The 16,786-nt window shown below is 50.9% G+C and overlaps 1 protein-coding gene across 2 annotated transcripts in view; it reads right to left on the reverse strand.

Moving 5' to 3' along the window:
* The window catches only part of RGS20 (regulator of G protein signaling 20), a 44,942-nt gene extending 28,522 nt beyond the window's left edge, over window positions 1-16,420 (reverse strand). For both annotated transcript variants that reach the window (XM_074944377.1, XM_074944378.1), the window contains exon 1: window positions 15,917-16,420. In XM_074944377.1, coding sequence (XP_074800478.1) covers window positions 15,917-16,021 — 105 coding nt within the window. In that variant the 5' untranslated portion in view covers window positions 16,022-16,420. The remainder of the gene's footprint in view (window positions 1-15,916) is intronic.
* Window positions 16,421-16,786: the final 366 nt, after the last annotated feature.

Here is a 16,786-nt window from a genome sequence, read left to right on the forward strand (position 1 = left end):
AAAGAGACCTTGTGACAGGGTTGGGCCAGATGGCTATCGGAGAGTAATAAAAGGCAGATATATTAGCCCCAGGCTAAGTAGGTCCCTTTTCCCTGGGTAAGGTAACAGGGAAGATTCCAGAACAATCAGGAACCTTCTGGAGACAATTAAGACAGGCTGATTAGAACACCTGCAGCCAATCAAGAAGCTGCTAGAATCAATTAAGGAAGGCTAATCAGGGCACCTGGGTTTTAAAAAGGAGCTCACTTCAGTCTGTGGTGTGCATGTGAGGAGCTGGGAGCAAGAGGCACTAGGAGCTGAGAGTGAGAACGTGGACTGTTGGAGGACTGAGGTGTACAAGCATTATCAGACAACAGGAGGAAGGTTCTGTGGTGAGGATAAAGAAGGTGTTGGGAGGAGGCCATGGGGAAGTAGCCCAGGGAGTTGTAGCTGATGCACAGCTGTTCTAGGAGGCACTGTAGACAGCTGCATTCCACAGGGCCCTGGGCTGGAACCTGGAGTAGAGGGCAGGCCCAGGTTCCCCCCAAATCCTCCCATCTCCTGGTCAGACACAGGAGTCGTCGACCTGGACTGTGGGTTCAGAAAAACGGCCAAACTGAGGGCTGCCGTGAAGCTCCAAGGTGAACAAATTCGCCCATAAGCGCAAGACCCACCAAGGTAGAGCGGGAACTTTGTCACAACTGGTGTCGGAAGTGGGATCTGGTGTCTACAGCGCGGCGAAAGAAGGAGGGTGTTTGGAAGGAAAAAAAAAAGGGGGGGGGGGAAGAAGGTCTATTATTTTTTTCACCACAATGGAGGAGGTAGTGTGGGCACTGATACAAGCCATGGCTGCCCAGAAGGAGGCTACTCGTGTCCAGGCAGGCGCCCAACAGGAGGCAGTGTGGCTGCAGCAAAAGACTAATTGCCTGCTGATGGACCAGGCTGCTCAAGACCGGGCTATGTTGCAGGAACTGGTAAACCAGGTAAAGGCCCTTACAGAGCTGAACCATGGCCATGATAGGACGCAGATCATGCGGGCCAGCAACTGGCTGCAGAAAATGACGCGGGAGGATGATGTAGAGGCATACCTCCTGGCCTTTGAGAGGACAGCCCTGCGGGAGGCTTGACCCCAAGAAGAGTGGTCTGGCATCCTCGCTCCATTCCTGTGTGGGGAGGCCCAGAAGGCCTACTATGATTTGCCTGAAGAGGCTGCGGCAGACTACCCCCAGCTGAAAGCAGAGATCCTGGCCAGATCTGGGGTAACGACCGCAGTGCAGGCCCAGCGATATCATGAGTGGAGGTACCAGGAAAACAAAACCCCGCTGTCCCAATTATATGACCTCATCCATCTCGCATGAAAGTGGTTACGAACTAAGTCCCGGAGTCCGGAGGAGATACCAGAGGTTCTGGTCATCGACCGGTACATGAGAGGACTACCGCCAGACCTTCATGCCTGGATAAGCCAGAACGAACCCTCCACCTACGACGAGGTTGTCGCGCTGGTAGAAAGGCGAAGGACGGCGAGGGAGCTGACTCGACCAGTTAAGGAAGAAGCATCCTGGGTTAAACTAGCAGCACCAAGCCCTAGAGCTCGGGTGACTGGACCACCAGGAGAACCCGGCTGGAAAAAGAGAGGGGCTGAAGGCCCACCAGTAACCACAAAGAGTCGGAGCACTGAGGGGGAAGAGGATCGTGATGTTAGACTACCCAAACCAAGAGACCGGGGAATGCCTAGGGCTCCATACAGATGTTACACCTGCGGGGATTGGGGACACACAGCTGCACAGTGTCCCAATGCCGAGGAGCCTATGCAGTGTAACCTGGGGAACTGGCAGACCCATACTCCCTAATCCACCTTGCAGGGGTCTCACTAACCCCACATATGTACATTAGACCAGTGAAGCTAAATGGGGTAGAGACCACAGCACTGGTTGATTCGGGGAGTGCTATTACGCTTGTCTCAGGGAAGCTCGTGAAGCGTAGTCAGCTGCTGTGGGCTAAGTGTATGGGGATAACATGCGTCCATGGGACAGTTGGTTATTACCCCACCATCCCAGTAAAAATCGAGATTCAGGGGAACACTATTGAGATAGCAGCAGGTGTAGTCCCTAAACTCCCATACCCAGTGCTCATAGGGAGGGACTTCCCAGGGTTTGGAGACTTACTCCCAGTAGGGGAATTGGAGAAAGGGGGAAGCCCTGAAAGTAGTGAGGCATCCACAGTAGACTGTCAACCCCCAACCTTCTCTGAAATATCCCCAGATTTGTTTTCCACTCCCAGACAGCGTAGAAAGGCGAAAAAGGAAAGAAGGGCAGCTAAGGCCTTGGGAACCCGAATACTGGCCCAAAGCCAGAGGGTCGCTCCCGTAGGTAGGCGGACCCGAGCAGCTGAAAAGGAGGCCACCCAGGAGGGAGAAGCACCCGAGTCAGACCCACACCCGAATGCCTCTGAACCAGTAGAGGCAACAGAGACTGGCCCCCTAGATCTCGGGCAGATTAGCCCCGGGAGAGGAAATTTTGGATGGGACCAGGCAGAAGACCCAAGATGCAACAACATTAGGAAGGAGGTGACTGAAATAGAGGGGGTCCCCGTGGAAGGGAAAACCCAGGGACCAGGACCCTACTTCATAATGAAGACGAATCTCTTATACCGGGTTGTACCAGTACAGGGGCAGAAGGTACAGCAGATCCTAGTACCTCAAAAACACCAGAATGCTGTATTAAGTCTGGCCCATAGTCATCTTTTTGGGGGGCATTTGAGCCAGGTAGAGAAGACCCTGGCTCAGGTCCTGCAATGATTCTTCTGGCCCGGAGTACATGAAGAAGTGCGGAGGTACTGTGCATCCTGCCCGGAGTGTCAGCTGCACAGTCCCCGTCCCCACTTGAGGGCACCTTTAGTACCCCTTCCCATCATAGAGGTCCCCTTTGAGCGAATAGTCATGGATCTAGTGGGACCCCTGGAGAAGACAGCCCGGGGCCACCAATATATACTTGTCATTCTGGATTATGCTACTCGCTACCCAGAAGCCATCCCCCTGCGGAACACGGCCTCTAAAACGATAGCTAAAGAGTTGGTGGGGATCTTTGCCTGAGTGGGGCTACCAAAGGAGATATTAACAGACCAAGGTACCCCATTTATGTCGAAGCTAATGAAGGACCTCTGTACGCTGCTCCATATACATACCCTGAGAACTTGTCTGTCATCCGCAGACTGATGGGCTGGTAGAAAGGTTTAACCGAACCCTCAAGGCAATGATAAGGAAAATGGTAAGTCGAGACGGGAAGGATTGGGACACCCTACTACCCTACCTTATGTTTGCAATCTGGGAGATACCTCAGGCCTCAACTGGGTTTTCCCCCTTTGAATTATTACACGGACGCCACCCCCGTGGCACACTAGATATTGCAAAAGAAATCTGGGAAGAGGAACCCAATGAGGGGAGAAATATAACTGACCATTCAGAGTAGCAGCCATGTTAGTCTGTATTCACAAAAAGAAAAGGAGTACTTGTGGCACCTTAGAGACTAACCAATTTATTTGAGCATAAACTTTCGTGAGCTACAGCTCACTTCATTGGATGCATTCAGTGGGAAATACAGTGAGGAGATTTATATACACACAGAACACGAAAAAATGGGTGTTATCATACACACTGTAAGGAGAGTGATCACTTAAGATGAGCTATTACCAGCAGGAGAGTGGGGGGCGGGGAGGAGAGAAAGAAAACCTTTTGTAGTGATAATCAAGGTGGGCCATTTCCAGCAGTTAACAAGAACGTCTGAGGAACAGTGGGGGGGCGGGGGGGAATAGTTTTACTTTGTGTAATGACTCATCCACTCCCAGTCTCTATTCAAGCCTGAGTTAATTGTATCCAGTTTGCAAATTAATTCCAATTCAGCAGTCTCTCATTGGAGTCTGTTTGAAGTCTTTTTGTTGTAATATTGCGACTTTTAGGTCAGAGATCGAGTGACCAGAGAGATTGAAGTGTTCTCCGACTGGTTTATGAATGTTATAATTCTTGACATCTGATTTGTGTCCATTTATTCTTTTACGTAGAGACTGTCCAGTTTGACCAATGTACATGGCAGAGGGGCATTGCTGGCACATGATGGCATATATCACATTGGTAGATGTGCAGGTGAACGAGCCTCTGATAGTGTGGCTGATGTGATTAGGCCCTATGATGGTGTCCCCGAATAGATATGTGGACACAGTTGGCAACGGGCTTTGTTGCAAGGATAGGTTCCTGGGTTAGTGGTTCTATGGTGTGGTGTGTGGTTGCTGGTGAGTATTTGCTTCAGGTTGGGGGGCTGTCTGTAGGCAAGGACTGGCCTGTCTCCCAAGATTTGTGAATTGACCATGTGTTGCAGATGCGAGAACATATAGTCCGGGTCACCCCTATTGTACGGGAACATTTGGAAAAGGCGCAGGAGGCCCAGCGAACCCATTACAATCACCAGGCAAAAATCCGGCAGTTCCAACCAGGAGATCGGGTGATGGTGTTGGTACCCATGGCAGAAAGCAAGCTTTTGACCCAATGGCAGGGGCCCTATGAGGTGGCTGAACCCGTGGGGGAAGTAACCTACAAGGTGCGGCAGCCAGGACGCTGGAAACAAGAACAAATTTATCACATTAACCTCTTAAAGCCTTGGCACCAATGAGAGGTGTGTGTAGTGGCTCAAGAGACCCCAATCCAGGGAAATAATATGCAGGAGCAGATCAGGATATCCACTGATCTGACACCAAACCAGACGAAGGAGGTAACTGAGATGATCAACCGATACCAGGACGTGTTTTCAACCAAACCAGGCCGGACCACCGAAGCATATCACCACATTATCACAGACCCTGGGGCAAAGGTAACTTTAAGGCCCTATCGGGTCCCAGCAGCAAAAAGGGAGGAAATCAAGGCAGAGGTAAAAAGGATGTTGGAGCTGGGAGTCATCGAAGAGTCCCACAGTCAGTGGTCAAGCCCAATTGTGTTGGTGCCCAAACCCGATGGCACCACTAGGTTTTGTAATGACTTTTGCTGGCTGAATGAGATATCCAAATTCGATGCATACCCCATTCCCCGTATCGATGAGTTAGTTGACCACCTGGGCAATGCTCGATTTTTGACCACCCTTGATTTAACAAAGGGATACTGGCAGATTCCCCTTGCCAAAGATGCGAAAGAAAAGACGGCATTCTCTACACCAGAGGGTCTGTTTCAATATACTGTTCTTCCTTTTGGACTGCATGGGGCACCTGCCACCTTCCAGCTCTTATGGACAAGCTCCTACTGCCCCATACTAGTTATGCAGCGGCACACCTGGATGATGTGATTATTCACACCCTCGACTTGGAAACCCACTTAGGAAAGGTGGAAGCGGTTCTGGACACACTAAGACAGGCTGGCCTCACAGCCAACCCAGCCAAGTGTGCTATAGGGCTAGCCGTGTAGCCCTTGGCTACATTGTAGGAAGGGGCATGGTCAAGCCCCAACTAAACAAACTAGAGGCTATCCAAAATCGGCCTCAGCCGAATCGGAAAAAGCAAGTCGGGGCATTTCTGGTTGTGGTGGGGTACTACCGACAATTTATTCCCCATTTTGCTACCAGAGCGAGTCCCCTGACAGACCTGATAAAAGCCCGGGGTCCAGACATGGTGAAGTGGACAGATGCCGCAGAGAAAGCATTCATGGATCTACAGACAGCCCTCTGCAGTAACCCCATGCTTATAGCCCCAGACTTCAACAAAGAATTCATTTTACAAACAGATGCATCTGAAGTAGGATTGGGGGCGGTCCTATCGCAGATGGTTGGAGATGAAGAACACCCAATCCTCTACCTCAGCAGGAAACTCCTCCTGAGAGAGCAGAAGTATGCCGTGGTTGAAAGAGAGTGCCTACCTGTGAAATGGGCCATGGAAACACTACGTTATTACCTTCTGGGACAACGGTTTACCCTTGTGACCGACCATGCACCCCTCCAGTGGATGCAGCGAAATAAAGAGAAGAACACAAGGGTGACCAGATGGTTCCTGTCCCTACAACCTTTTCAATTCACCATACAACACCGGGCTGGAAGCCACCATGGCAATGCAGATGGCTTGTCACGAGTACACTGCCTGACGTCCAAGTTGCCTAACCCCGTATTGTTGAGCAGAGGGGGGGATATGTGACAGGGTCAGGCCAGATGGCTATCGGAGACTAATTTTTTTTTTGAAGCAAAAGATGTTTTTATTTGCATAACACACTTACAAAGTAAAAACAGCAGCATATGCAATGTGTAACACAGCAACCAGTCACAATTGTTTTCTCATTAGCTTCAGGGGAGGGAAGTGTTCAAGCTTGCCTGGGCCAGAGCAGGGGACTTCCTCGACTCGCGTGGTCTTCCACCCTTCCGAGTTACCTGGTGGCCCAGAGCGAGGGGGCTTCATCGACTCTCAAGGTCTGCCACCCCCTCGAGTTACCTGGCGCCACGCCCAGTGTCACCAACAATTCCCTCCTCTGAAAGCGCCCAACAAGAGGGGCAGGCTGTGAGGTGGACAATCCGGGGGGGCACATGAACCCAAGTGTGAAAGGACCCCTCTAAGGTGGTGGTGTCCGCAGCAGCAATGGCTGGGGCTGGGGTCCCTTATTCTCTCCCCCAATCAAAGGGTCAGACAAAGGGACCCAGATGGGGACACTGAGCAGAGAATCTCGGACAGCGCCCACCACTCCTCAAAAGCATCAAGGGAGTCGGTGGATGCCGCCCAGAGGAACTCCGCCTGGATACGTGAACGGACTGAGGATCGGAAAACGGCCCTACAGTCACAGGAAACTCCATCGGCCAACATCCTCTCTCTGGTTTTATAGATGGCTGTTTTAGCCAGGGCCAGGAGGAGGTTAACTAGGAGATCCCGCGACTTTGTGAGGCCACAGATGGGGAGTACATAAATAAAAAGGTGAGGGGAAAAATGCAACCAAAAACCTAGTAGGAGATTTGTGAGGAGCTGGAACAGGGGCTGCAGCCTGGCACACTCCAAATATACGTGCGCCAGGGTTTCCCTCACACCACAAAAGGGACAAGTATCTGGGATGGGGGTGAACCGCACCAAGTACGTGCCCGTGCTCACAGCTCCATGAAGGAGCCACCAACTGATGTCCCCGACGGGTCTCGGAACCAAGGTGGAATATAGGCTGGCCCACCGGGGCTGCTCACCCTCCAAAGGTGGCAGAAGGTCTCGCCACTTTGTGTCGGGGCGGGACACTAGGGTGAGGAGCACAAGCGTGTACAGATGTTTCCTTGGCGCGGTTCGGAAGTGTACCGGCTGCAGTTCATGCAGCCGGCTCGCAGCAAAGGGGTGAGGGGATCGATTGGGTTTGCGGGGCAGGGGTCCAACTAAAAGGTCCGGCGGGCCTGGAGTAGAGGGTGGGTGGGGCGTGCCCTCGAGCAGGACCCAGTCGAGGTAAGCTCGAGCAGTGGGCGGCAAAGCAGCCTTCGCCTCCTGAAGTACGCGCCGGGGGGTGCGAGGTCTGGAAAGCCCCATGCGCCGGCCGAGCATCAGGGGATCCAGCCAGTCTCCCCGGTCGTAGTCCAGGAGGTCTCTGACTCTCACGACTTCTGCCAGGATCAAGCTCTGGCGCACCAAGCGGGACTCCGCCACCTGCACACAGAGATGGGGGTTGTGTAGCAGGGGCTCCGCGAGGAGATCTACCCCCTCGGTGGCCGCCACGGACCTGGTCGTTAAAAACAGTTTCCAAGTCCGGAGGAGGTCCTGGTAGAAGACCGGCAGCCCAGAGAGGTCTCGCGGAAGACCTCCCGGACGGAGATAAAAGAGCTGCCGGTCATATCGGAGTCCTCGGATGTGGCGCAGGATGGCGTGCACCAGTGTGCTCCACGCCGAACTGCCTGCACCATAGAGGAGCCTCTGTAGGGCCTGGAGGCGGAAGACACGGACCTGAGTGTGTAGACACTTCAGGCCCTGTCCTCCTTCCTTCAGGGGTAGACGAAGAACCCCTACAGGGGCCCAGTGCATTCCTGACCAAAAGAACCCCAGAATCGATGTCCGGAGGTTGGTCAGAAAACCCAGGGCCGGGACCAGGGTGTTGAGCCGGTACCAGAGCATGGACAGGACTAGTTGATTAAGCACGAGCGCTCTCCCTCGGAGGGAGAGACATCAGAGTAGTCCTGTCCATTTCCGGAGCCGCTCTATCACCCCACCCTCTACATTTTCCCAGTTTTCCGGCGGAGAGGGATGCGTGGCAGAAAGGTAAAGGCCGAGGTAGAGCAGCGGACCCGTGCTCCACCGGATGGTCTGAAGCGCGGGTGGGAGGGAGCTTGCCTGCCACCAGTCTCCTACCGCCAAGCCAGAGCTCTTGACCCAGTTGACCCGGGCGGAGGAGGCTGCCGAATAGATGGTCTGGCAAGCCTCCACCCGCGCCAAGTCACTGGGGTCCTGGATCACAAGGAGCACGTCATCGGCGTACGCCGACAGGACCAGCTGCGGCTCTGGCTCCCACAGCACCAACCCTGTCAACCTCCTGCGTAGGAGACAGAGGAAGGGCTCGATCGCCAGAGCGTACAGCTGGCCCGAGAGGGGACACCCCTGCCATACTCCTCGCCCGAAGCTGACCGCTTCGGTCAGGGTCCAGTTGAGCTTAACCAGACACTCTGTGGAAGTGTACAGCACCCAGAGAAAACCCACAAACTGGGGTCCGAAGCCAAACGCCTGCAGAGTGCTCAGGAGGTACCCGTGGTCCACCCTATCGAACGCCTTCTCCTGATCTAGGGACAGGAGGGCGAACGACAGACCGTCTCTACGCCCGAGTTCCAAAAGGTCCCGAACCATAAATAGGTTATCAAAGATACTGCGGTCCGGGACGGTGTAGGTCTGGTCTGCGTGGATCACGTCCGCCAGCACAGACCCTAGCCGCAGCGAGATTGGCTTTGCTACGATTTTGTAGTCCGTGCTGAGGAGTGAGACTGGACGCCAGTTTCGTAAATCGCGGAGGTCCCCCTTCTTTGGCAATAAGGCGAGCACAGCTCGCCTGCACGAAAGAGGGAGGACCCTGCTCTGCATAGACTCGGCCCAGACGGTGACTAGGTCTGGGCCGAGGACATCCCAAAACACGCGGTAGAACTCCACGGTCAGCCTGTCCATGCCTGGAGACTTATTAGTGGGCATACGACGGAGGGCTTCTGAGAACTTGGCCAGAGTGAGAGGCAAGTCTAGCCGGTCTCGGTCGCTCGCGCTGACCGTAGGGAGCTGCTCCCAAAGCACTCTGCAAGCGCTAGGGTCGGTCGGATCCGGGGAGAAAAGACTTGCGTAGAAGGCTCGGGCCCTCCCGCACATCTCCGCCAGTTCCGTGAGGGGGGTGCCGTCTTCTGCCAGGAGGCAGGTGACGTGTTTCTTGGCCCCCCTTGTTTTCTCCAGGGCATAGAAGAAGCGGGAGCCACGATCCATCTCCCGAAGGAGGCGGATGCGGGATCGAACAAAGGCGCCCCAGGCCCGATGGTCCTCGAGGGCCCGGAGCTCCTCCCACATACCCTCCACCCAGGCTCTGTCAGGCAGGACAAGTGGACGGGGCAGTGTGCCCTGGAGCTGCGCTGAAGGGCCAGGGTCAGGTGGGGAGTGTAAAGATGTAGTTTGGTGGGGCAATGCCGCTACATGCCCTCCCCCACCCAATCCCCACCCCTGGATGTGATGTCACAATGCCACATATGTTGCTCTTATGCGATGGTTATATTGCTGTTATCGAGTGGACAATGCACAGTAGGGAAAGTGTTCCCAAGGGAAATGTTGCTCATAAGTGGTGGTTGCTTTTACAAGGTGTTCCGCAAACAAGCGTCTACTGTATAAAGAAAAATCATCTGATATATCCGTGTTTCCTATCAAGATAGGTAGTATGTATAAATGCAACTAACAATAATCAACTGCTGGCTGCTCATTGTTACTAAAAATCAGTCAAGGGTTAAAATGAGCCAAATACATATCTGAAAATAAAGCTAAAATGTAAGCCCCTTAGCACTAATGCTGAGATACTGGATATGATCCTCTCTCCACCCCTATTGCATGCCTGTATGACATTCAGATTATGTGGCCATTTCTATGTTTAACCTTTTGGACATACAGTAAATGAGTACAAAGATCAGGAGTGAAAGTTGTATCTTTGGTTAAAAGCTGCTTAAATGATGTTTGGTTGAGAGAGTTATTACATTTATAGTATTTACTAATCTCTGTAACAGGAATGTGAGCTCCCTACACCACCCAAAGGAGGAATACATGCAGTATAAATAGTCAGAGGTCAGATTTTTAAAATCAAAATTGCACTGAAAAAAATGATTGAGGCTTTTATATTACATAATCCTTCCCTTGTTTCATATTGCAACAAAATGGAATTTTCTCAGCTAGCCACAATGCAAAGATGTTGTACAGTTACTGAAGCATTCAGTACAATATTCCTCCCCCGCTCCTTCCCTAATTATGCCATTCCTTGAACTCTGATTGGTTCTGGGGATCTGATTTGCATTGTTTTATAATAATTATACAGTATGTGAGTTCTCTGCATTTTGTGTGTCTAATAATGGCTGACAGCCAATCAGAGTGCATAGATTTCCAAAATCACAGTTCAATAACTTTTCAATAATTATACTGGACCTGATCCAAAGCCTATCAAGACAGTGAAAAACCTCCCATTGACTTCAGTGGGCTTTGGATCAGGCCCACTATGAATATTGTCATTCACTATTTTTATTCATAGGCTTTTCTATGGTGCTCATCAATGAGTTAGAAGAAAGTGATTCTGTGATTCTTTACCTTTGTCACAAGAAAGTTATGAGTGGGTGTAAGTTCAAGGTAAATCTTGCTTTCAAAAGCCTTGCTTTATATACTTGCAATGTGGGAGTGTTTAAGGCTGGAACATATTCTCACTGAAGTCAGTGTAAGATTGTAATTGATCATAACGGGAGCAGGACTGGGCCCTTAGAAAGCTTGATGTTGACTCCACTTCCTCTCCATTGATTAATGTGACAAATAAGCTTTCTGCATCAAAAAGGGCAATGTTTTAAATTAAGAATAGTTATCATTTATGTTAATAAACACACACACACACACACACACACACACACACACACACCTTGAGTCACTTTGATGAGCTAGAGATGGAAAAAAACTTGGGACTTCTGTTTTTGTACAACTGGAGTTATGGTGCGCAGCAGTGATAATTAGGTGGCTTGAGGTGGTGGGAATGGAAGAAAACAACATCAGCTTTCTGTATAGATGATATTAGCAGCCACCAAGGATGCTGCATTAAAGAGGGTTTTGGAATAGAATTGGATCAGTGACCAAGAGGAGATCAGTGAGTGTGATTACAAAAGAAAATAGTCTCCCTTTATATGGGATTCAGGGGAAACTCAGAAGTATTATATAAAGTGATTTATAGATGGAGAGAAACTAGGTTGGGTGCCTTCATCTGTGGCTTATTTTTTTCAGAGTAGCAGCCCCTTATGAAGAGCTCTGTTCATTTATACAGATTAAAGTGTTGCTTTACATTTCAAAGAGAACAGTTAGAAATGTAACACACCCACACAGTAACAGGGAACTGTACACATTTCACTTACAGTTTAGGGTCTGATCCTGCAAGGGTCTGAGTGTGATATGCTTTCATTACAGGAGGCACCTTGCACGATCAGCCTGATATTCTCATAACAATCCTCTCACCGAAACTGTCCTCTGCATAAAACCTGCCATTCTTTCTAAGAAACATGTTATCCTATGTAGACCAGGTTTTCTCCATATCTCAGTGTTTCTGTTTTGAGAGGATGCCCCACACGTACTGCACCAGTTTTGTGTAAACTCAAAACTTCTCTCTGGGCTTCAGCTGTTGCATGAGACGTGAGTGAAAGTATGTTGAATGAGACCTCAGTGAAAGTATGTTGTTATAACACATATCTGTGTGACAGTTCAGCTAGAATGAATAGAAATTATGTTAGCCTTTGGAGATAGAATCTTAAATATATTGTGCATATAGAAAAAACAACATACACAGATATACCCATGGATAAGGTAGGTGATAAATATCTATGGCCTGATTCTCATTTAACACTCAGGCTACTTTAGACCCTTCTGGCAGTGCAAAGGGGCTTTACAGTAATTTTATAATTTCCTCCCACTTAAATGCCCCTTCACAATACCAGAGCAGTGTAAATCATAGTCGGCCCCCTTTTATACACCACAGGGCAGATCCTCAGCTGGGATACATCGTCATAGCTCCATTGACTTATTTCATGTGACAACTGCAGTTGACTTTAATGGAGCTCTGACAATTTACAGTAGCTGAGGATCTACCACGTGACATGTAAAACAGCAAGGAAATTTGCCAAGTCTACTACTTCTGGCTTTCATATCCAATGAAAACATTTGCCTCAATTTTTTTTTTTAATACAGTTGGCTAAAAAATGTTCATTCAGCTTGATATTTTACAAGCCACTTTACTATACAAATGATGGAACTCTTGCACATTGTAGATTACTATTCAACCTGATATACTCTTCTGACTCCCATCATACCATATCCTACTGAGTGCTCAGTCACATCATGCATAATTATGAATGGCCTCCCAAAAATCCCATTCTACTGTACTATGAACTGACTCATTTCACACAGAAGCTTTGACAGCTCATACTGGTATTGGAATCACAGGGTGCTGTTTTAGTCAGTGAGTCATATATTGTACTAGGTGCTTGGCTCTGACTCATATTGAACTGTGTTAGGAACTGACTGACACTGTACTGGTCTGAAAGCTGGTTTGCATCAGGGTGACTCATCTTGTAGTGCATTAAATACTGATTCACACAGCATTCCCTATTGGATCTGATCGTTGCAATCCACTTCAGATTGTACCATAATGGAATCTGACCACACTATAAAATTCCTGCATATATGTAGCTACATTGGACACAGAAAGCCTGAGTCTAATCTCGCTTGCACCGGGGAAACACAGGAGTAACATCACTGAAGTCCACTAAGTTACCAGTGTAAACCTGATATGTGATCAGAATCAGGTCCAGAATTGTTGTTTGTGTAACATAAGAAAATAAATCAAGTGATAATAGATTGTGGACTTCATACAAACAAATGGCTTGCAACACTCTAAAGAGTTCAAAATCCAGCCCCTAAACAGAAATGTAGGGTCCACCAATTCTTGGATAGAGTATTTTGATAACTGTGACTTTGCTTATCCACTAGTACTACCATATTTCAGCCATAATTCCCAGAAGCACTGCTTCCAGAGGATAAAATTTCCTTAGTGCTTGAAAGATTGGTGTGAATTTTCAGAAGCATCTAGTGATTTTTTCAGCTGTTTCATTTTTTTGACTGCCCATCTTGAGATATCTTAAGGAGGCTTGATTTTCAGATGTGCTGAGCATTCCATGCTCTGAAAATTAGACTCCACTGAAGGTGTTTCAAGTTGGGCAGCCAAAAACTGAGACACCCAAAATCACTAGTTATTTCTGAAAATTAGACCATTTGCTTCAAGAGTATGCGTGTGTGAAATGACATTTCTGAAGTGAAACTACAGACTTAGAAAAAAGTAGTGCTTCCATGCATAATGATTTCAAATTCAGGTGGTAATATGCATAGAGATATTGATATGGGTAAGTAGAATCAAGGATAAATAGGATTGCCCATATCTTATTTCTGTAGCATGTTATAATATTTGAGGGTGGTATAGCTATATGGTTTTCCTCAAACCATCCAGGAGGCTTGAACATACTTCTCAGTTGGGATTTCATTCTGAGTTTAGAAACACACCCTCATTCCTCATTTTAAATTGACACCCATCATAACATTTGGGTGGGGGGTTGTACTGGCTTCCATCATACTGTATAGTAGTAATGTAGTGTATTGACACTAGCAGTATTTAGCCCTATTGACTCCTGAAGCCAGTGGTAGTGTGTTGTGGATACACTGGGTACAGAAAAGTGAGTGATATGCAAGTAGCCTAAATGTCTTTGAGTTGTACAAATGACCATCTAGCATACACTTTTGTCTTGCATTTTTTTGCAACAACAAAAATGAAATAATGGAGTAACTGTATAGATGAAATTACCTCTATATTAAATTACTGTAATTTCTACTGGCATGTGCAAAGATAATCATATTTAACTTCTGCAGTCGTCTAATTTTCATTACCCGTTCCCCCCTATTTAATGACATAGAAACGACCGATTTCAGCAAAAGGTCTGTTTTCTTGCCCACAGAATGTAAACCTCATTTAAAGGGTCTGTGATGGTGGAAACATGGAAACACTTGTTCGCCCTGGAACAAATGTTTACTTTTATTACTTGATTGTTTTGTGACATCCCTAGTAAGAACTGCGTTAGGCTGGGGCTCAGGCGGTGGGTGGGCACTTAGGTAAAGGGCCAGTCCTTGCTGTCCTTCCGGGGCAGAGATCCTAGTGACTGTCACTGAACTCCATGGGACTGTTGCTGGAGAGAGGAGGCTAAGGACTCTCTGGGCTTTGTAGGACTCTCGAGGTGTCATTCAACCAGTTCCCTTGTCCCTGGAAAACTCAAGGCAAAACAGCACCATGGGGGGTGACCCCTACCCTCCTTACCTCAGCTACAGACACGGGGGTTAGTGGACCGTCCGGGAGCCTCCTTCCCCGGCTGCTTTGCTGGAGCCAAACGGCGCCGCCTGGCGCTCGGGACCAAGATGAGCGCGGTGGCAGGCAAACGCTGCGGCGGCGGCGCGGGGCTGCCCCGGCCCGGCGGCTTCCAGCTGGGTGAGGCGCGAAGACCCAGCTCGGCGCCGGAACTGCGAGCGGGCAAAGCCGCCCTGCGGGACGCCGCCTGCCAGGCAGAGCGCGCACCGCTCCGGCCGCGGGGCTCGCCTCCCTGCTAGCGCGCGCCGGGGGCACAGTCCCTCCCTCCGGGCGGGTGGGCCCCGGCCCACGGCGGGCTCGCTCCGGCGCCTCATGGGCACCGCGGCTGCGCCCTCGGAGTCCCCTTCGCCGCGCTCTCACCCCCGCCTCCCCCAGCCGGAGGACCATCCCCTCTCCAGGGCTGCGCCAGGCGGGACTTTCCCTGCACTCCCAGCGCTGGGAGCCGCCGAGGCAGCCCCTGGACGGGCAGCGCCTGCACTAGGCGGGAGCCTCCCTAGGTCCCGCTGCCCTCGCAGCAAGCGGGCTCCGGGGTGCAGCGGGCGCCTGCTCCCCAGCGGCTCCCTCCCCAGCCGCCGAGGGAGGGCTGCCCAAGGAAGGCGCCTTGCGCCCCCCGCCTGTGGAAACCGTCCGGGTGGCCCTCGCCCGCCCGCCCGAGCCTCGCCGCCTCCCCGCAGCGAACTTGCAGCCCGCCGCCCGGGGCTACTAGCTCCGCGCCACAGGCCAGCCCTGCGCGGGGCGGACACGGCCCCTGGCCCTCAGACCCTGGCCAGTGCAGCCACCCACCGCCACCTGCAGAGGCTGAAGCGAGCTCCCCTGGCCCGCCAGGTCTAGCCCCAGGAACCAGGGCAGCCCTTGCTTCTATGCTGGCCCCCGGCCCTCGCCGCCCGCGTGAGATCACACCTAAGCCAGCGCCGCACCTGTGCTCTGCGTGTAAACACCCCCGGATCCCCCTCTCCCTGCCAGGGACAATGCAACGATCTGCCGCAGCGAGGGATCCTGCTCTTTAACCGAAGGAGGCTTCCCTGGGCACACAATGGAAGAAACGCGTGGAAACCCTGCAAACTACAATGGGGGTGGGGGGAGGAGAGAAGCGATCCAAAGAGACACCCTCCCTCCCCCGTGTTTAGGGACAGCAAGTGCCACCCAGAAGCGCCTCTCGGTGCCCCAGACCAGGAAACAGCCGATTGTTATTCTCATGCCCCCAAATACACTTTACAAACCGAGCCAGGGAAAGGCAAAGCCCCAGGCGCTTCCCCACGTGCCGAGCTCCTGGGCAGTCCAGGCTCAGCGCTGGAGAGTACTTACAATTTCACCATCAGTCCCGGGAGCTAGGTGGAAATCTTTGCCTTGATCACATCCGTTAGCAGTGGGCTCCTCACCCAGGGACAGCGGCTCGCCAGCCATGCGCATGCGTCCCGAGCTTTTATAGGATGCTTATTTTACTGTATATTCCTCTGGCTTGATTCCCCCTCCTCCTTTTAGCCACCACCAGAATGCCCGGGATGTGTGTCCACCCGGCCTTCCCGTGCTCTTGTTATGGGTAGGGAAGAGCAACAGCCCAGCACGTGAAGGGGGAAGGGACTAGACCGGAGTAAATGAGAAATGAACCGTGAATGCCAGAGGCTGAACAGCAGGCGCCTCTGGAAACAGCTTCTCTCCCTCGCTCAGTCCCCGCACAACACCTTGCCTTGGCAGGCGACCTTCCCCTTCCCCTAAACCCAATCAGTTCCCAGATGGTGACACACACGCGTGTTTGTGTGAATCTCAGGCAGGCTACACCTGGGGCCACATCTGCAACAAACACAGTGTGTCAACAGACTGGGGAGGGGAAAGGGGTGGAGAGTTCCATGGATCCAACTTCTGTTCCCTCCCCGGGGCGGGAGGAGATTTTCTGGGATAAACAAGCGGGTGTGCTGGGGCAGGAGGGAGGGGCTGCACGGGGAGGCGAAGACTGCGTGTTTGATATTTGGGTTTCATTTTAATAGGCTCCCTTAAATCTCGATCGTCTTTATATGGGTAGGGATAGGCGCTTTTAGGTAATTGCAGGGACGTGTTTCCCCCTTATCTGGTTCCTTGTTGTATGTCAAAACGCCTCTATTCGAATAAATTACCGCGTAGCAGGAAGCTTGAAATAAATCGGATCTATTTGCCAGAATGGGCAAAACTGTTTTGTGC

Source organism: Natator depressus, chromosome 2 (genome assembly GCF_965152275.1).
Source record: "Natator depressus isolate rNatDep1 chromosome 2, rNatDep2.hap1, whole genome shotgun sequence".
Taxonomy (NCBI): Eukaryota; Metazoa; Chordata; order Testudines; family Cheloniidae; genus Natator; species Natator depressus.